Source organism: Heterostelium album, assembly GCF_000004825.1.
Source record: "Heterostelium album PN500 unplaced genomic scaffold PPL_scaffold6, whole genome shotgun sequence".
NCBI lineage: Eukaryota > Evosea > Eumycetozoa > Acytosteliales > Acytosteliaceae > Heterostelium > Heterostelium album.
In genome coordinates, this window is record NW_008805068.1 from 94,016 (window position 1) to 115,297 (window position 21,282).

Sequence of the window (21,282 nt, forward strand, 5' to 3'; positions counted from 1 at the left end):
AAATAAAATTCTTTGTTAAGAAGGAGTAGTCCTAGTCTTTTATTGTAAAAAATTTGCATTAAATCAAACAAAATTATTTTTCAAAAAAAAGCATCTCAAAGATTCAAAAAAAATGTAACGGTTACTAAAGAAATATTTCTTTCATTCTTTAATAATTAATAATTAGATATTAAAAAGGAAGGAAACATGTTTGATTTTTGATTTCTATTTGAAAAAACAAATACAGTTGTAATAATACTATATATTTTATATATAATTGAATATGTTTTGTGCGTATATATATTAATTAAAAGTATAAACTATTATTTTATACTTCAAGTGATATTGACCTGTTGGGATCGTTTGTTTGCTTGTGTGTTAATACATTGTGTAGAAATTGTACACATTTTTGTGATAAAACTAAACCTTCCATTGGATTTGAACTTGATACATCATAGAGATTTGGTGCAACAACAATTGCTAAAAAAAAAAATAGTAGAATAAGAAAATATTAATATTATTGATAATAATCCAAAATATATATATTGATCTTACCTAAATTCTGAAGTGTCATTTTATTTACATTCGAATGAGATGCAACATGAAGCAATAGATTCATTAGCCAATCCAATAAATTCTTTTGCATCTCTGGTAGTTTGTTGACTGCATCGACACATTCATCAACATCGTTACAATGGAAAATCTTTTCTGTTGGAATTGAATTTAATATTGGTGTTGGTAATTCTCTATACCAAATCTATAAGAGTGAAAAAGTAAAAAAGAGTTAGAAGATAAACAAAAGGGAGTTGTTTGATTTAACTTAAATTTACCTTAATTAATGATGCTACAGTATTTATATCGTTGCTAGAGTTGAATTCATTCTTATTCATCGATTCTTTGATTCTCTTGATTTCAGTTTGCTCACCTGCCAAACGGAATATACCCTCTTGCTCCAAACCACCGTATTCAATGAGTGAACGCTTCATTGCGACGAGAATCGATGGCACGCGACATCCGACGTCTTCGACCATCTCCAGAGTGGCGGGATCAACACCAAACACTCCGGTTTCGCAACGTATCTTCACGGTGAGGAAATGGCTGACACCACCTTCGACTCGCAGCACAACCTTGTGATTTGCATTGATCTTTTGATTGACGATCAACTTAATCTTGATGATCTTTGACTTGCCCTTGTCGACCGAGCCCGACGACGGACTGAACGACAACTGAAACTCTTTGGGCAGCGACGGCTCAAAGTTGAATTTCATCTTTGATTTATTTAGGTTGACCAGTGTGAATTGATCCTGAACCACCACCTTAAGTGGACATGGACGTTCGCCCAGATTGAAATCCAGTATACTCTTTGAAACTTCGATACCACCATTGTTTGCCGTTCCAATTTCTTCGATCAGTGGTTTCGATCTATAGTCTATTGCTGTTGGTGCTGAAAACGATGGTGCTGTTCCAGAGTTGTGTGATGATTTTGATGACGATGATCCCATCTTTTCTTTCGATGGTGTTTTATCTGTTTTACTATTACTCTAAAAAATATTTATATAATTAATTATTATTTTTTAATAAGTAAAAATGAATTCTTTTAAAAAAAGATTATTGATTAACTGGTTGATTAAATGAAAGTTTCAGACTCGAGTGCGTGATAAATCTAAAATTAATTTAAACGAAAAAATAACAAATTCGAACAAAAAATAAAATAAAATAAAGCTTTTTTTTGATGAAAAATAACAACACAACAAAATAACAATAATAAAGATATTGTTTAAGATAAGATTGATGATTTTTTTTTAACTGTTATAATAATTATTATTATTATAAATTGTTTTCTTTCTTTTTGTCTTACTTTCTTTTACACTTTTTTTTTTTTTAATAATAATAATAATAATAGTGATAATAAAAATTAATTCACAAAAAATTGATGTTATTAACAATTATTTGTGATTGTGAAGCAAAATATTATATATTATAAAAGTGACCTGTTCTTTTCTTTTTCAATATAAAATCTATTTTTCAGCTGAAAACCACCACATTAACTTTCCGCTTGTTCTTCTTTCTGCTCACCATCAGATTAATTCATCATTTCTCCTGTTCTGATCTATACCATTTTTAATTTTGAATTACTTTGTGGTGATGGTGTTTGTGCGGTGTGTGTATATACTGCTCTAGATATATGGATGATGATGATGGTGTAGATTGGGATCACATTTATATAACTCTAGAGTAGCCAGCACTTCCATTTGGGCAAAACAAACAAAAACATTCAAAAAAATAACATTATACCACCACATACCACCACAATAGCAAAACAAATCAAATCAGTATTGCTTGTAATAAATAAAAATAAAACAAAACTAAACTAAACATCACCAAATAAATAAAAGTAAACATATATAACAAATAAATAAAACAATTACCACGATGATTACCACGATGTTAATAAATAACACACCACTCTACACTTTTGGAAAATATGAAAAAACAAAAAAAAAAACGATCAAATCGGTACACTAATACGATAACAAAATTGATTTCAGGGGGAAAGAAAGGAAGTATGGTATTTAAATTTAAATGTTGTTATTATTTGTTGTTGGTGGATTGAGATTTTATTTTATTTATTTATTTTCATTCCAATTGGTTGATTGGTAAACCAATCATGCATCCATAAATAATATCATTTTATAAATATTTTAATCCGTGTGGATCACACCAATCCATTTGATTGTTTATGTTGTTTAAAAATGATGATGATAAAATAAACGATTATAATTGTTTTTGAGTCATCGATAATGCTGTTGTTAATGATGATGATGATGATAATAGATAAAACATAGTGGTGGAAGTGTGTAGTTAGAATGAGAACGAACATAACATAACTAACAAGTTAACTCTTTGATGATAAAGATAAAATATTTATAAATAAAATATGTTTTCTTTTTCGCCATTAGTATTTTGTTTGGTTTGTGTGGTGTGATCAGGTACTGATCTGATCTGTTATGAATTGACTGTTCGATTTTGTTTTGTAATTACTATTATGGATGATGTGAGAAAACAAACCAAAGTCCATTCATTCATTCATTCCATTCATACCAATGAAAAAGATCGACAATAGTTTATCTAATATATAAATTGGGATTAAAGAGGAATCTATTTTTAACTATCTGATATGATCAAATCTTCTTTCTATATTTAATTTCTATTTTACAACCAATATGCATTTGCTATTGTTTTGTTTTGTTTGTTTTTTTTGTATAATATTATATTGCATTACCTAATACTACCGACTACTATCTAATTTACAAATCCACTTTATACTCTATTGCTACTACTTAATACTGAATAATAATATTGAATTGATTCTCACAAATTAGAATAATCGATTATTATTATATTGAATAAATTTATAAGATTTACTCCTATTGGCGGTTTTCTATTTATATTTTTTATAATAAAAAGGAGAGAATACCCCTTTATCAAGTTCTTTAATTATTTTTATTTATTTTTATTTATTTTTATTTTTCATCAATTTTTGATCATGTGATAGTGGGTGTGGGTGTTTTTTAATTTTTGTTTAAGATAATGAATTTATGAAGGACAAGGATTGTTGGGAGACTTTTTTTGAGATATAAAACAAAACGAAAATAATGTGTTAACAGAAGAGGATGAGTCCACACTGTGAACTTGATTTGGTTTTAAAATTGATGTGAGAAGAGAATAAACTAAATCATTATTATAATTCATTCTTACAATATAATAAAAAAAGGCAGTTGGCCTTGTTATTTGATGTTGATTGAAATAAATGATTATTAAATCAACAAAAACCAACAATACCAAACCGATGTAATAAGTAAAAAAGTCAAAGAGAAGACAGACAGCTGTCAAAATTTGTCACACTGTAATAGTTGAATCATTAAACGATATATATACTTACTTTCCAAAACATTTTTAGTTTATCACGATTTTATATTTTCTTTAAAACTATAATACAATTAAAAATACAAAGATAGATATAAAAAGCTTTTTATTTTCTTATTTATTTATTTTATTTTTATTAAAATAGCAGTATTATTACTAGTTTATGATTATTGATTATTTACTGTTGATGTTTCTCCAAAAAGTCTCATACTTTTTACAAAAATGTAAAATAATTGGAAAAATTAAAAAAAAAATAAAAAAACTAAATGGGAGCCATCACAAAACAACAATCTCCCAACACTTTTTTGGGTGGCTACGCTTGTGATGAAATCTTATTTTTTTTTTCTGAATTATCTTATTCCAAAATTTTATGTTTTATTTTTGTAACCAATTGATTATTTATCTTTTCGTTTCAATAAATGTGATAGTAATATACACTTAGAGATAATTTTACGTTTATGATGGTATAGAAACATAATCCATTTGAGTTTAAACTAGTGTTTGATATAAAATGTTAAAAGTCATTTGATTTTATGAAGCTAAAGTTATTTTAATTTGTACAAAAAGTAGTACTTTTTAAATAAATGTTGATGAAATAATTATGATGGTCAATGTAAACAAAATATTTGATGACAAATGATGATGATTAACGTTTTAAATAGATTTTGATCCTCAAAATGATTATAAAATAACCAATAATATTTATGATCTTTTTTTAATTGAATTACTTGTTGTTGATTTGCCCAAACTCCACAAATCAATTTCGATCTTGGTTCAGTCTGGTACATTTGGATGTCCACACATCTAAATTAAGGAATTGTTGTTCATTGTCTTTGTCTTGTTTTGTTTTGAGTGTGTGGGTACTTTGACCAAAAACAAAAAGAAAAGTAAAAATTATGAAAAACTGAAAAGTGATCATCAATTCATATCAGTGTGGTTCCAATCTAAAGGAAGCAAAAAAAGTTTCAAAAATATAAAAATCTTGGCTAGTTTTTTCACTTTTTTTTTTTTTGAAAAAACTAAAACAAAAATAAATTAAAATAAAATAAAATCAAACATCAAGCTTTTTTGATTCGATTCTGTTCACGCTGCTCAGAGCTTGTCAGACATCTTCAAAAACAAAAATTTTGTTGAAGAAAAGTTTAAATAAGTAATTACAACATACACCCAAACAAAACAACAATTAAAAAATGTTACAAATATTAATTGGTGTAGCCGTTGCTCTTATCATCTTATCTCTTTTCAAAAAGGTAATTAAGAATAAATATATAATATTCTTTTATATTGAAAAAATATTAATAATATAAATATAAAAATAAAAATATTATTATTATTATTATTATTTATTTAATTTAATATAGAATGTTCCAGGTACACCACCAATGATTGGATCTATTCCACTTATTGGATGTTTCCACAAGTTCGCCACTGATCCATTGGGATTGGTAAGAAAATCGTATGACAAGGTTGGTGACGCCTTCACTCTCTACCTTATGGGTTTCAAAATGACTTTCCTTATTGGACCTGAAGCACAATCTGTGTTCTTTCGTGGTTCCGATGAAGAGTTGAGCCCAAAGGAAGCCTACCGTTTCGTTACCCCTGTTTTTGGACCTGGTGTAGTCTACGACTCACCAACTGAAGTCATGTATGAGCAACTTCGTTTCGTCAAAGATGGTTTGGTCCTCAGTCAATTGAAGAAATCCGTCGGTATCATCTCTGAGGAGACCGAGAAATTCTTTGAAGAAAAGTGGGGTGATTCAGGTGAAGTCGATCTCTTGGCTGAAATGAATAAAGTAAGTAGAAATTTAACAACAAGAAGAAGAAGAACAACAACAACAACAACACACAAAGAACAACAAGAATATTAATATTAATTATTATTATTTTAAAATAGTTAACAATTTTAACTGCTTCACGTTGTTTAATGGGTAGTGATATTAACAAAGCATTGGGACAAGCATCGAACCTCGCTGATTTGTACCACGAGTTGGAAGAGGGTTTGAATCCAATCTCTTTCTTCTTCCCAAATCTTCCATTGCCATCGTTTGCCAAGCGTGATGCCGCACGTGCCAAGGTTGCCGCTATTTTCGACTCTATTATCAAAGCTCGTCGTAGATCCACTGAGCCACGTGACGACGTCTTGCAAGTACTCATGACCAGCAAATACAAGGACGGTTCCGTCTTGGACGACGAGAAAATCGTTGGTTTGATGATTGGTCTCTTGTTTGCCGGTCAACACACCTCATCGATCACCTCGACCTGGGCCGGTTTCTACATGTTCAACAACCCCGAGTACTTGGAGCAGGTTCTCAAGGAGATCAACGACTACCACGTCGAAGAGAACAACGGTGAAATCAACTTTGACGGTCTTCGTAAGATGACCCGTTTAGAGACAATCATTCGTGAGGTTCTCCGTTTGCATCCCCCCTTAATTTTCTTGATGCGTAAGGTCATGGAGCCAATCACCTACAAGGATTTCACCATCCCAGCCGGTCACTTGGTTGCTGTATCGCCAGCTGTCGGTATGCGTCTCGACAGTGTCTTTAAGAACGCCAACGAATTCAATCCAAAGCGTTTCGATCCAGAGAACGACGAGTCTAAGACCCCATTCTCCTACATTGCATTCGGTGGTGGTAAGCACGGTTGTCCAGGTGAGAATTTTGGTATCCTCCAAATCAAGACCATCTGGTCGGTTCTCCTCCAAAAGTATGACTTGAAGCTTGGATCCGTTCCAAAGCCAGACTACACCAATTTGGTAGCTGGTCCACAAGCTCCATGCAAGATCACTTATACCAGAAAACAAAAGTAAATAATTTGAAAACAAAACAATAAAATGCAAAATAAAATTAAACAATAATAAAAAATACATAAGAGAATGCTTAATACATATGAGAACGCTTATGAGACTCATATAAAAAAATGAGTTCACGATAACAACGAATCCCCACACTTTGATGTGTAAAGCAGGGTAGCATTTCTCTTATTATGAATTATTATTATTATCAATTACAATGTAACATCATTAAATTAACAATGAATATTTTATTTATTTATTTAACTACCTTATTATGGTGATTTCGGGTGGTAACACTTCACTTATAATGATCAAATCAACCCCAAAATTTCATGAACTTGATATAACTTTGTTGTTTTATTAATTCGAACAAATATATGGTGGTAGAATAGGAATGACCTTACCAAAACAAATCATATCAATACTAAGAAACTGTGTTTACTTATTTCATTGATTAATTATATCATTCATTGTATATCAATCATTCGAATTTTATTTACATACATTATTTACTGTTCTATTTTTTGATGGTATTTCTGTATTTGTTTGATCAACTGATTTTATTACTATTGACTTTTATGTTTTATTGTTAAATTATTATAAATTAAATAATGTTAAAATCTTTATTATTTATTTTATTTTTAGGTATTTTAATAAATACAGATTCAACCCAAACCCTTCTTTCTACACCAATTAAATTGTCTCATCAAGAGTATATGAGGCAATTTATTGAATGGATGTATAAGCACAACAGAATCTATCCGAATCTTTTAGAGTTCAACGCGAGATTCTTTTTATTCGTAGATACTTTGGATTTTATAAATCTGTCAAATATGAATCCACTTACCACATACAAATTGGCTTTAAATAACTTTTCAGATTATACCCCAGATGAAAAGAGAATGTTGTTGGGATACACACCACTGGTTTCCGATATTGGATACGCAATCGACGATGAACGTTCAAAGAAGCTGGTGCAGAGTATAGAGGCGACCACAGGTTATGTAGATTGGCGTGACAAATACGTTAGTAGTGTCAAGAATCAAGGATTGTGCGGTGGTTGTTATTCTTTCGCGGCTTCAGCTCTCATCGAGAGTGCCATCATGATCAAGAACCGAACGGAATTCGATTTGAGTGAACAGGACTTGATCGATTGCTCCTATAGTACCTATCAGGGTATGAACAACGGATGTAAAGGTGGTGACATTGCCCTGGCAATACAGCAAGCTATTGCCTCTGGTCAAGCAGACGAGCTGAACTATCCCTATATATCCGGTAGTTCCAAAGCGCTTGGCCTATGTAAATCAAAAGTGAAACGAGCGAATATGTCACAGATGCAGATTTTTAAGATATTGTCGAGCGAAAGCCATTTGGCTGAAAACTTACTCAAGTACGGACCCATTGCTATTGCGATGGACGGTGAAAACAAATCTCTTTTGTCCTATAAAGGTGGTATCTTTAGCGATTTCTCATGTTCACAAAACGTTAATCATGCAGTACTCCTAGTTGGTTCTGGAGTTGATAATGGTCAAGAGTATTGGATCGTCAAGAATTCTTGGGGTACTGAATGGGGAGAGAATGGGTAAGTATTTTATTAATAATATTCTTTAATTTTGCAAGAAAGTTTAATTAAAATTATTAATAATCAATACCAGATTTTTAAGAATTGTTAAAGGAAGAAGTTTGTGTGGTATAGGTACACGTCCAAGTTACTTTGTCCAATAAAAACATCATACAAAAATAAAAATAAAATCAAATAAATAATAACAATTATCTTAAACACTATATAATGGTTGATTCTTGGGTGCTTTTTTATCGTTGTCTTTGCTTTGTTTATTCATATATGTAATCGTAAATTATTTTTATAGTTATAAATCTTTGTTTTGTTTCACTAGTTTGGTAATAGAACTGAAGGAAACTGATTATTATATGTCTACTGTGTTGTACATGATTGTTTTATTGTGAAATAAAGCATCTAAATTTAACAATTTATTATTCTTAATTGATTAACTACCACAAACTAGCATACTATTGTTTTATTTTTTCGATCATTTTGTCCAAAAAAAAAAAATCAAAATTTAGATTAATTTATTATTTCTTTCGATTTCATTTAAAGACATTCATACAGATAATGTCAAGACACTCAAAGAATAATACTTCGGGTAAATTTACTTATTATGAGAGACAGCAACTTAAAGATTATGGCACACAGAAAGAAAGATTAGGAAAAGACTCTTTAAAGTCTTTTGATTGTTGTTCTATCTGTTTAAATACATTAATTACACCTCTATCTTGGTATGTTGCGAATGATTTATGATAGTTGAATCAATGTCATTATTAGATTCATACATTCAATCAAACAATCAATCAATCAAACAATTATATGATTTGTTATAGTTACAATATTAATATTAATATTTTTATTAACATAAATCAAGTACAAAAGGTCATTTATATTGTAAAGAATGTATATATACATCGTTATTAAATCAAAAGCAAATCATTAAAGAGAAAGAAGAGAGATGGATCAAGCAACAGGAGAAGCTGAAGCAAAAAGAAGAAGATATACGTATAAAGCAGGCTGAACATGAGTTGAAGGAGTTCGAATCGAATAATGTCACATTTCTACAAAATAATACAGAAAAACCAATAGATAATACAAAAGACAAAGAAAAAGTTAATAATGGTGAACAAAAACAATTAGTAAGAGAGAAAGAATTAAAGTTAAACTGTTATTGGATGGTATGTTTATATTTTTACATGTTTTTATTATTGTTTGTTTTCGATGTTGTTTCTTTTAACTAACAATTAAGATCTATTATTTACTTATTTTTGTTGTTGTTGTTTTTTGTTGTTGTTGTTAGTTGTCACACGATTCAAAGGAAGAAGTACATGAAAAACCAGATACCAATACTAAATGTCCTGAGGGTAATCATGTACTACGATTGAAACAGTTGATCAGTGTAAAGTTTAAGGCAGCAGATACAGGTAGCGCCAACAGCTCGAAAGATATCAATAGATACTGTTGTCCTATATGCGATAAGATATTCACGAATAGCACACGTTTGAAGATGTTGAAGCGATGTGGACATGTTTTTTGCGAGAGTTGTCTAAATCGATTCCAAGACGACCCGAAAAACCTAAAGACATCGCAATGTTATACCTGTGCAAAAGAATTCGAATCTCTCGATATCATCAATTTACAACAGGGTGGTACAGGTTACGCAGGTCAATCTGGTCATAAGTTGGAAGCATCAAAGTATAAAACTACTGCTGTTATATAGCTAGCATAAAGAAATATACAATAAGCATTTTATTTATTTATTACATATCTGACAGCTCATCGATACTCTTGAGAGATGTACCATTTCAATTGTTCTCTATTCTTTTTCCATCTTGTAAAAAAGCATAGATGGTTCAATGGCTATCCTTTGCTTTAGAGAATAAAAAAATATTGGTTTTATACATTTATGTTTCTTTATGTTGAATAAAAAAATGAAGTTCATCAAGTATCACATAAAAGTGTTAATAATTAAATAAGGAATTATTAGTAAAGTTTAAAGTGATATATTGTTGTGTATTTATTTACAAATTGATTTATGAAGTAATGTGTAGAAATCATAAGTTTTACATTGTTTTGAACAATAGTTGGCAACGTTACATTTTGAACATTTGATGTATTTCGATTCGAATGGTTTGAAACAACCATGACAGAATCGATTGGGTTTAGAAATGTTGTCAGTGAATAGCTCTGATAGTTGATCGACTCTGATCATTGAAACTCTATCGATACCAATTGTACCAATTCGATGATATGGATTGACAATGAATATGTTCTGACCAACAAAGAATAATCGATCGGCTGTTGCTTGGTTATTGATGGTATCATCATAGATACCAACATTGATACAAGAACCATTAATATCTACCATCAAGAAATGTGTTGCCTTGTTATTTCTGAATGGTCTTTCAATGATGATACCTCTAATCAAACCTGTATAGACATAATCAAAATTGATCTTGATATCTAAAATTGTAATTTCATTATAATCTTCAACAAAGTTTTTTGGAACTTGTTTGATTGTAATACATCTACTTCCTTTCTCACTATTACTGCTAGCAATGTTATTAAAATTGGCGAAACAACTTCTGAGGTGTGTTGTTAGTCTAAGTCTATGATCGTTATCCACGATAATCGACGTGTCCGATATTGGATCAGCAGACTCCTTCATTTTTTCAAGGTAGTTATGAAATGAAGTGGTATGTTTGATGGTGTTCTGATCACCGTATGATTCGAAAATTATGAGTTCAGGTTTGTTGTTGTTGTAAGGAAGGAAGCATGGTAATTGATCTTTCTCTGATTCCTTTCCCAAAAGATAGTAATGATATCCATTTTCCATTTCTTTCTTGGCAATCATATAGCTTGAGAGTTCATAATATGAGTTTGGTCTCAAAAGATCGTCCTTCTGGCAGATTCGTTGAAACTCAAACATATCTGATAAATCGTCGTTTTTGGTAAGAGGACCTCCATGAGGAGAGGTCTGAATTTGTTTTTCCATTTTGTACAATGCACTGTAAAAAAACATAGATGGTTCAATCTCTATCTTTTGCTTAAGAGAAAAAATAAATACATTCAATTAATAAATAGTCATACAAATATATAATTTGATATAAAAAATCCATATATTTACTTTTTTCATTAATTCTCTTGCCTTCAAATTACATCCAATTGCATCATTCCATTTTCTAGCTTTTGAAAAGACAATACTTGCTAAATTCCATATTCTGAATGATTTCCAAAAAAAAATAGTTAATATTAATATTTTCAATTATCAGAATACACTTACGCGTGAGAATGTGGAAAATACTTTAAAGTTTGTTCAGTATAACTTAAAATGTATCTAATATCATTACTGTAATTCAGATAGATAAAGCAATATCTTGAATTCAAATCCATTGGGTTGTTCTTCATGTATCGATTGAGAATCGGTAGGAATTTCTCTCTTAGAATCTCAACGTCAACAACGATTTCATGTATTTGGTAGCACTTTGAGATATTCGATATGATATCTTTATCTTGAGCATTTCCAGAATTTATCATTGTTATTGTTTCATTAAACAGTTTCTTTGCTTTCCACAATTTGGCTGCAGTCACTGAGCTATTGGTATAGCTTGTCAATTGATCGGTAGTAACTTTCTTTTTCTCTTGATTGGTAGTAATAGAGCTGAAAATATCAATGATTTCTTTGTAGATAGGTGGCAGATCCTCTGATCCTTTGGCAGCTAGAATATTGCCCATCAGATTTTGGCTATCCGTAATGCCGTTATCCAATGCTTTTCTACACCACTTTTCGGCGGCATCCAAATCCTTCTCGATACCATTGCCACTCAGGTAGAGCGCTGCCAAATTGTACATCGATTTTGGATGTGGATTTTTCTTGAGATTCGAAGCTTGGAGAAATAGCTGTGCAGCTTTCTTTGGTTTAACCATTCCGCAATCTTCATCGAGATAGATTTCACCAAGAAGGTTCAGAGATGATGTATGACCGTTAAGAATGTTTCGTTCGAGATATTCGATTGCTTTCTTGATATCCTTAGCAACACCGTATCCATAGAGACAGCAAGTCGCCAGACTGTTTAGTGCTTCCAGATGACCCATATGCAATGCCCTCTGGAAGCATTCGAATCCTTTCTTTAAATTGCGATAGACATTTGCTGATCTGAGTTGATAGCATATTCCAGAGTACACTACTGCAAGAGTATTGTTTGGAAACTTTAGAAAACATAGTAACGCCTTGACTGTATCTTTCTCTACATTGATGCCAAAATAATGAATATATCCGTTCAATAAATCTTGATCGTGGGTGCTGGACATCACTTCTTTGAGAATTTCATCTGATATAGGTATTTCCTCTATACCAAATTGAAAATCGAATTTGATCATTTCATATCGATCTCTTGCTAATTCGTAATGTGGACTCATCGATAAACATTTCTCTATTGTCCTTTTTGCCTCAATAATTTTGCCATCGTTATGTAGAATGACGGCGGTCAAGAGTAATGTACATTTCCAATCTGGTTTGATTGATTTCATTCGACTGAGATTCAACAAAATATCATCACGTGCTGATTTACTGTTTGTTTTTAATCGTTGCATCTCTTGTGAATATCCAGCATAGAAATAGAATTTGGCAAGAGTATCAACTGATAATCCATAGATATTGGTACCTTCGTTTGCCAACTTGATTGCTTCTAAATAATTGTGATTATTCATTTGTTCTTTGATGTTCTTCTTCAATATCGATGATTTCTTTTCAGAATGTTTATTCTGTTCGATGTTGAGTGAAAGTAAAGACTGAATCTCTTGTTTGTTGGAACCGACACTCAATAATAGTTTGGTGAGATCATCGAAATCATCATTCAATTCAGTGGAATCGAATACAGCACCACTTGAAGTGTAATGATTGAATAGATCTGTGATACCACTGATAAATTGAATGTCTGAAGATATCAGTTTCTGTGATTGAGATTGACCACCACCACCTAGTTTCTGACAGATCGGTTGAAGAAGGAATGAAAACACTGGAATCTCCCATGTTGATCTGTCACCACTGAGCAATGCACTCTGATATACCTTTGATAGATCATTGAGATTGATTGGAATCAATGACTTTAACTTTACAATGGAATCTGGTGTATCACACCAAACATTACCACCAGACAACACAAAGTAATGATGACCAAACATCGATGACATATATCTACTTGAAACTGATAAACCAGCTATAATAACTGATTTTGACACATTTTGTTGTTCTGTTACTTTTTGTTCATTCTTTGTTTTATCTTTTTTTACATTTGCATTTTGATTACTATTATTATTATTAATGTTTACTTTTATATTTTGTTTATTATTATTAGTACTACCACTACTATTTACAGCACTGACTGCTTTTTTATTTTTTTTATTCATATTACTCTATTTATCTATATCTTTAAGTAATTGAATGATATGTTGCAAATAAACTTTTGTGAAGAGATTGGTGGTGAATTACACCTAGAATTTATTCTTTTTGTTTTTGTTTTTTTTTAATAATTAAAAAAAAAAAATTAAATTAAATAAAATGAACTGTGAACTTCAAAATGTTTGTACAAAAAAAAAAATAAGGGTTAAAATAAATAAGGTAAGTTTAAATTTAAAGCAATAATTATTTTTTGTAAATCAATCAGTTTAGAAAAAAATATTGATGATAAAGATTTTATTCACAAATTAATTTACGGAGTTTGTAATCTTTAGTTTAAGCTAAACTGATAGTTATTTGAATACAAAATATTTGTATTGTTTTGGAAATATAATTGTTGTTATTTTAGACAAGTCAACTTATGAAGTCTCTGATTGTCTATTGTTTGGCAGGCTTTTGTGCAATAGATGGCAATGTTACAATATGAACTTTGGATTGGTTTCCATTCAATCTGTTGGAGACAAGAATAGGAAAATTCCTTGAATTGAGTTGAGTTGAGAATTTATCAATGCTTGTTGTTGTTTTTGTACTGCCTGACTTTTTGCCAACAAACATATCATTGAATTCCATAGGGTAAAACCAAGTATAAAATTTTCATTATCAATATTAAAGCAATCAATTCTGCCAGTGAATTCACCCAAGGATTCCAATACTACAACTTGAGGTCTGTTGTTCTTGTAAGGAAGGAAGCATGGAACTATATCCTTCTCTGATTCCTTTCCCATATAATAGTATTTGGTTGCTTGAACCTGATTATCCTGGCATAACATTAAGTTCGATAGTTCATAGTATGAATTTGGTCTCAGAGGATCGTCCTTCTCATAGATTTGTTGGAAGGCTAAGAGATCTAAAGTATAGTCAATCAGTACACAAGGTACATAATGACCACTTTGAGGAGTTTGTTTATACTTTTCCATCTTGTAAAAAAGTATAAAAAATTAAAAAATAATATTTAATATTTACTTTTACCATTAATTCTCTTGCTTTTGAAATACATACGATTGCATCATTCCATTTTCTAGATTTGGCAAACGCAACACTTGCTATCTTCCATAACCTGAATTTCAAAAAAAGTTAGATTAGTAATATTAAGATGTTATCTAATTCAATACATACAAATGAGAATATGGAAATTCCTTTAAAGTTTGATCAGTGTAAGATAACATGAATCGACAATGTATTTCAAATAGATAAAACAATATCTTAAATCCAAATCCATTGGATTGTCCTTGAGATATCGATTGATAATCGGTCGGAATATATCTCTGAGTCGTTCGTTGTCAACAACCATTTCATCGATTTGATAACACTTTGAAATATTTGAAATGATATCTTTATCTTGAGCATTACCAGACTCTATCATTGTGACAGTGGAGATATAAGATTCCTTGTTTACAATCTATTTAAACACCAAAACCATTGAGATAGCATTTTGCCAATTGGTTTGTTGCATTTTCAAGATTATAAGCTCGTCTGAAACACTCGAAGGCCTTCTTTAGATCACGATGACCAGTCATTGATGGAGAGCTCCAATGAAATAAAGCGCTTCCATCGTTTGGAAACATTTCGAAATACTTTTAATTGGATCTCTTGCAACTCCGATTCCTTAGAAATGCTGAAAACCTTTGATGCCAAATAAATAAAGCAAGTTATCAGTAACAAACACAACAATCAATTTAAAGGTACCGATTGGAGATACCACTTAAGCAACAAAAAATGATAATGGCCTAAGATAATAAAACAAGCTCAAAAAGCATAAAAACAAAGTTCAATAACAACTATTATCTTTTGTTTTGTTTCGACCATGGTATTAAAAACAAAAAAAAAAAACCATTGCTCATTTATGAATCAATATTTTGGTTTTTATGACACTGAATAAGGTAAGGTGGTTTTATTTACAAATTGATTTATGATGTAATCCGTTGTCAAGTGCTTGACATTGTTTTGAACAATAGCTGGCAACGTTACATTTTGAACATTTGATTGGTTTTGATTGCAATGGTTCGAGACAACTATAACAAAGTTGATTTGGTTTAGAAGTGTTGTTGGTGAATATCTCTGATAGTTGATCGACTCTGATCATTGAAATTCTATCGATACCAATTGAACCAATTCGATGATATGGATTGACAATGAATATTTTCTGACCAACAAAGAATAATCGATCGGCTGTTGCTTGGTTATTGATAGTTTCATCATAGATCGCAACATTGATAACAGAGCCATTTAAATCTACTATCAAGAAATGTGTTGCTTTATTATTGAGTAACGGTCGTTCGATGATGGCACCTTTAATGTAACTACCTCTGTAAACCCAATCACCATTGTTCTTGAAATCTATGATCTTAATCTCTTCATAGTGAAAAGTGGATTTTTTTGGTAGCTCTTTGATTGTAATGGATTGATTTGAAATGGATTTACTATTATTATTATTAGTTTTGTTGTTGGAAAAGTAGTTGGCGAAATAACCTCTGAGATGCAATAATAATCTAAGTCTTTGCTCGTTATCCACGTTTATTATATCAGGAGTTGCTAATATCTTGTTTTCCAACTCATTCTTATCACTATTGGTCGAAACAGCCATCTTCTCGTTATTATTCTTAACATTTGTTGAAGCATCTATCTTCTTCTTGTTCTTGTTACTGGTGGTTGGAGCAGTAATCTTATTATTATTATTATTATTATTCTTTCTACTGGTCGATGAGATTACTTTGGAGATTTTGGCATAATCTTGTTCACTCATGGCTTCAAACATTGCTAGTTGAGGTTTGTCGTTTTTGTATGGAAGGAAGCATGGAAGTTGATCTTTCTCTGATTCCTTTCCCATACGATAGTATTTATACGCCTTATCCATAATATCATTCCTGAATATCATATAACTCGATAGTTCATAATATGATCTTGGTCTCAGAGGATCGTCCTTCTCGCAAATTCGTTGAAATTCCAACATATCAGCAAGATCGTCCATATTCTTGAGAGGTGTACCAAATTCAATGGTTTCTCTATGTTTCTCCATCTTGTAAAAAGCACTGTAATAAAGCATAGATGGTTCAATCGCTATCTTTTGCTTTAGAGAATAAAATAAATATTAATAAATAATCAAACAAAAATAATAAAGATATTTCAATTACTTTAGCCATTAATTCTCTTGCTTTCAAATTACATCCGATTGCATCATTCAATTTTCCAGTTTTACCAAAGACAATACTTGCTAAATTCCAGATTCTGTGTTTTTGTAGAAATAAGAAATGTTAATATAATATTGATTCGAATATATATCTAATACAATACATACAAATGAGAATTTGGGAAATCCTTTAAAGTTTGTTCGGTATAACTTAACATGTATTTATAATCGACAATGTATTTCAAATAGATAAAACAATATCTTGAATCCAAATCCATTGGATTGTCCTTGAGATATCGATTGAGAATCGGTAGGAATATCTCTCTTAGTAGCTCGCTGTCAACAACCATTTCATCGATTTGGTAGCACTTTGAAATGTTTGAAATGATATCTTTATCTTGAGCATTGCCAGACTTTATCATTGTGACAGTCTCTTCGAATAGTTGTCTTCCTTTCCACAACTTGGCTGCCACCTTTGATCGATTGACATAACCACCCAATCGATCGACAACTGCCATCTTTGTTTCATTTGATTGTTGTGTTGGATTGTTTGATTTCGCATCGATGATCTTTTTGAATTGCGGAGCAATATTCATCATTCCTCTGACAGATTGGATATTTCCTTTTAGATCCTTGGTATCTTTGATGCCATTATCCATCGCTCTTTTCAACCACATTTCAGCGGCATCTACATCACTCTCAACACCAATACCTTTCATGTAGAGTCTGGCTAAATTATACATAGACTGATAATTGGGATTGGGTTTGAGATTGGCTGCTTTTAGGAACATTTCAAATGCTTTCTCTGGTTCGATTTTACCATCTTCGCTTTCTTCGAGATAGACTTCACCGAGGGTGTTCATCGCAGATTTATTGCCATTGCTGATCGACTGTTGGAGATAGGGGATTGCTTGTTTACGATTCATTTCCACACCATGTCCATTGAGATAGCAGTTTGCCAATTGGTTTGTTGCTTCTTTCGAACCAAGATCATAGGCGCGTTTGAAACACTCGAGTGCCTTCTTTAAATCACGGTAAGCAGTTCGATATTGATAGATATATCCACAGTGCAATACAGAGTCGCCATCATTTGGAAACATTTCGAAATATTCCAATGATTTGATTGGATCCCTTTCAACACCGATACCAAAGTAATACTTTACGGCCTGTTGTAAATTCGGATCTTTGACACGCATCAACAGTGTTTGTTTGGTCTGTTCGGTAACTTCTGGGTAAGTATCCAATCCAAAAAGAATATCGTAATGAATCATTTCATATCGATCTTTTGCCAATTTGAACTCTGGACTCATCGATAGGCACATCTCTATTGTCTTTCTAGCTTCTTCAAGCTTTTCATCGTTGTGAAGAATGACTGCGGTCATGAAAATAGTGCATTTCCAATTTGGTTTGATTGATTTCATTCGACTGAGATTCAACAAAATATCATCACGTGCTGATTTACTGTTTGTTTTTAATCGTTGCATCTCTTGTGAATATCCAGCATAGAAATAGAATTTGGCGAGAGTATCAACTGATAATCCATAGATATTGGTACCTTCGTTTGCCAACTTGATTGCTTCTAAATAATTGTGACTTTTAATTTGTTCTTTGATGTTCTTCTTCAATATCGATGATTTCTTTTCAGAATGTTTATTCTGTTCGATGTTGAGTGAGAGAAGTGATTGAATCTCTTGTTTGTTGGAACCGACACTCAATAATAGTTTGGTGAGATCATCGAAATCATCATTCAATTCAGTGGAATCGAATACAGCACCACTTGAAGTGTAATGATTGAATAGATCTGTGATACCACTGATAAATTGAATGTCTGAAGATATCAGTTTCTGACCACCTAGTTTCTGACAGATCGGTTGAAGAAGGAATGAAAACACTGGAATCTCCCATGTTGATCTGTCACCACTGAGCAATGCACTCTGATATACCTTTGGTAGATCATTGAGATTGATTGGAATCAATGACTTTAACTTTACAATGGAATCTGGTGTATCACACCAAACATTACCACCAGACAACACAAAATAATAACGACCAAACATTGATGACATATAATTCCTTGAAACTGACAAACCAGCTATAATAACTGATTTAGATACATTTTTTGATTCTGTTACTATTTGTTCATTCTTTGTTTTATCTTTTAAATTTTCATTTTGATTACTATTACTATTATTATTATTATTATTATTGTTTACTTTTATATTTTGATTATTATTATTATTATTAGTACTACTACTATTATTTACACTACTGACTGTTTTTTTATTTTTATTTTTTTTATTCATAACTCTATTTTTATCTATATCTCTAAGAAATTGAATTATATGTTGCAATTAAACTTAAGAGAAGAGATTGTTTGTCTATAACCCCAAGATATACTTTTTATTTTTTTAATTAAAAAAAAAAATTAAATTCATTGAACCCACAATGAACTTCAATATATAATATTTTATTAAAATCTCGAAACAAAAAAAAAAATTTCCACACCACTAATTCTTTGGAATATCGTTCATTATTGGTAGGTGAAAAAAAATAAAAATAAAAAGAAAATTTCACCTAGCAATAATAATAATTTATAATTAAATTATATAGAATGAGCTTTCCATCGAGAAATCAATCAAGAAAGAGATCATATCAAGAGTCAAATGAAATATTTGTTTTAGAAGAGCAATCAAAAGATAAAGATAGAAAACCTATCATCATTGAAGATATTGATTTCGATGATTTAAATTCATTGATAAACTTTAATAGAGTTTATCATCTTTATTATCAATGTTTGGAGAATAGAGATGATAAAACGAGATCACAATGTGTTAGGTTCTTTGTTGATTATCACAAATGGAAGTTTTTACATTATTTCGATGTTGAAGGTTATACCAAGTTCATCGTAGATGTATTCTTTGATCCTTCATTAGATGTCATAATCTATGTATTCAACAACATGTTATCATTTAAATCTGCTACTAAATCATTAATCAAAGATATTTCCAATCGAATAACCAATGATATAAGAGTAACTATTAATCAATATTTTATTATATTGTAATCAAATAATTATTGCATCTGATCATTGTATTTATACTAATTCTATTTTATTATTTATTAAATACTTAAAGCAACTCGAAATAGATAATAATCAATTAAAGAAGAGATTTGATATCTATACAGAGTGTTGTCTGTTCAGAATAAAGAAAATCAAAAGTAAAGATCATAACAAATTGGGTATGGTAAACAACAACAACAATATTGAGAATATTGTTAACACCAGAGAAAAAGAAATAGGTAATGGTGATAGTAGTAATAGTATGACTAAAGAAAAAGTCTCAAATAGAATTATATCGGATTTATTGGTGGATAGAATCATTTCATTTTCATTGAGAGAAGATCAAGTTCAATATGGAGAGAAAAGATATCAAATCGAAAAAGAAGAGTTGAACAACAAGTTTATTTTGAATTTTGCATTGGTATCGAAACAATTCTTTAGAGTTGCATCAAAGAAGATGAACGATAACTATCACAATATGTTTGGATATGTCAATGTTGATAATGAATATTCATTAATCAAATCACCTCCATTGTTCTTTGATTACGAATCGATCAAGTTCATCAGATACGATGATAGTGCCGAACAAATCACTCAATTCTTTTCAAGAGTTGAATTGTTCCATATTAAATCAGATGAATACGATGTTAAAATCAATGGTGCCTTCTCAAGAGAATACATTAATGTTTCAAATGATAATTCCTATGAAGATTTCTATAGTGATGTGATTACATGTGATGGTTACTTGACATACCTACCACCAATGCCAAATCTAAAGAATATCTTTGTGCATGAATACTTTGGATACCAAAGTAACTACAGTTCATTTCTAATATCGATCTTTGAGAACACACCGAATGTAGATGGACATGGTATCGAATCATTCTATATCAATATCAAAAAAGATTGGAACTCAACTCCAGATGATAATAACTTGGATTTCTTGCAACCACTGTTATCATTACACTCAAAGACATTGAAATCAGTCACACTTGAATATTATCATATCTATCGAGAGGGTGGACGTAATCTTCTTTCTAGTTTGAAAAAGATGCTTCCAACAATCAAACAATATAATTACTCTTTCATTATCTACGGAAACTTTAAAAAGTTGAGATACGCATGTCGCGATAATGAAGATCTACAGGTATATCAATATTTACTCAATCAAAAAGTTATTTTCAACAAATTTAATAGTTATGATGTATATGATAAAAATGACATTGTTTCATATTCAGAGTCACTTTCATCATCGTTATGATGATTATTCGACCAATAAAAATTATAATTCATCTGTAATAAGTTTATAGTTTTCAATTATTGTTATAATGGCTACGATGGATATAATAGAAGGGTACTGCGAAACGATCAA

General features: G+C 30.8%; 7 protein-coding genes across 7 annotated transcripts; 3 read left to right on the forward strand and 4 right to left on the reverse strand.

Annotated features, from left to right (window-relative positions):
• Positions 1–15: 15 nt before the first annotated feature.
• Positions 16–4,115, reverse strand: gacA (Rho GTPase-activating protein; the record flags this gene model as incomplete). The annotated part of the gene is made up of 5 exons (XM_020577456.1): positions 16–36; positions 365–459; positions 535–736; positions 810–1,520; positions 4,089–4,115. The coding sequence occupies 5 exons, from the start codon at positions 4,113–4,115 to the stop codon at positions 16–18; spliced, it is 1,056 nt and encodes a 351-aa protein (XP_020431904.1).
• A 981-nt stretch (positions 4,116–5,096) lies between these two features.
• Positions 5,097–7,397, forward strand: CYP51 (cytochrome P450; the record flags this gene model as incomplete). Its single annotated transcript, XM_020577457.1, has 4 exons — positions 5,097–5,156; positions 5,268–5,699; positions 5,801–6,711; positions 7,346–7,397. The coding sequence occupies 4 exons, from the start codon at positions 5,097–5,099 to the stop codon at positions 7,395–7,397; spliced, it is 1,455 nt and encodes a 484-aa protein (XP_020431905.1).
• Positions 7,398–7,533: 136 nt separating this feature from the next.
• nosip (putative nitric oxide synthase-interacting protein) lies at positions 7,534–10,147 on the forward strand (the record flags this gene model as incomplete). Its single annotated transcript, XM_020577458.1, has 7 exons — positions 7,534–7,999; positions 8,150–8,282; positions 8,569–8,599; positions 8,817–8,995; positions 9,139–9,442; positions 9,565–9,959; positions 10,108–10,147. The coding sequence occupies 7 exons, from the start codon at positions 7,534–7,536 to the stop codon at positions 10,145–10,147; spliced, it is 1,548 nt and encodes a 515-aa protein (XP_020431906.1).
• Positions 10,148–10,281: 134 nt separating this feature from the next.
• On the reverse strand, positions 10,282–13,673 carry PPL_06605 (uncharacterized protein; the record flags this gene model as incomplete). The annotated part of the gene is made up of 2 exons (XM_020577459.1): positions 10,282–11,272; positions 11,548–13,673. 2 exons carry the CDS (start codon positions 13,671–13,673, stop codon positions 10,282–10,284), a joined length of 3,117 nt encoding a protein of 1,038 aa, XP_020431907.1.
• A 495-nt stretch (positions 13,674–14,168) lies between these two features.
• Positions 14,169–14,888, reverse strand: PPL_06606 (uncharacterized protein; the record flags this gene model as incomplete). The annotated part of the gene is made up of 3 exons (XM_020577460.1): positions 14,169–14,639; positions 14,686–14,779; positions 14,839–14,888. 3 exons carry the CDS (start codon positions 14,886–14,888, stop codon positions 14,169–14,171), a joined length of 615 nt encoding a protein of 204 aa, XP_020431908.1.
• Positions 14,889–15,125: 237 nt separating this feature from the next.
• Positions 15,126–19,152, reverse strand: PPL_06607 (uncharacterized protein; the record flags this gene model as incomplete). Its single annotated transcript, XM_020577461.1, has 5 exons — positions 15,126–15,249; positions 15,387–15,423; positions 15,622–16,789; positions 16,854–16,947; positions 17,018–19,152. 5 exons carry the CDS (start codon positions 19,150–19,152, stop codon positions 15,126–15,128), a joined length of 3,558 nt encoding a protein of 1,185 aa, XP_020431909.1.
• A 308-nt stretch (positions 19,153–19,460) lies between these two features.
• On the forward strand, positions 19,461–21,220 carry PPL_06608 (uncharacterized protein; the record flags this gene model as incomplete). Its single annotated transcript, XM_020577462.1, has 3 exons — positions 19,461–19,880; positions 19,984–21,057; positions 21,149–21,220. The coding sequence occupies 3 exons, from the start codon at positions 19,461–19,463 to the stop codon at positions 21,218–21,220; spliced, it is 1,566 nt and encodes a 521-aa protein (XP_020431910.1).
• Between the last annotated feature and the right edge of the window lie 62 nt (positions 21,221–21,282).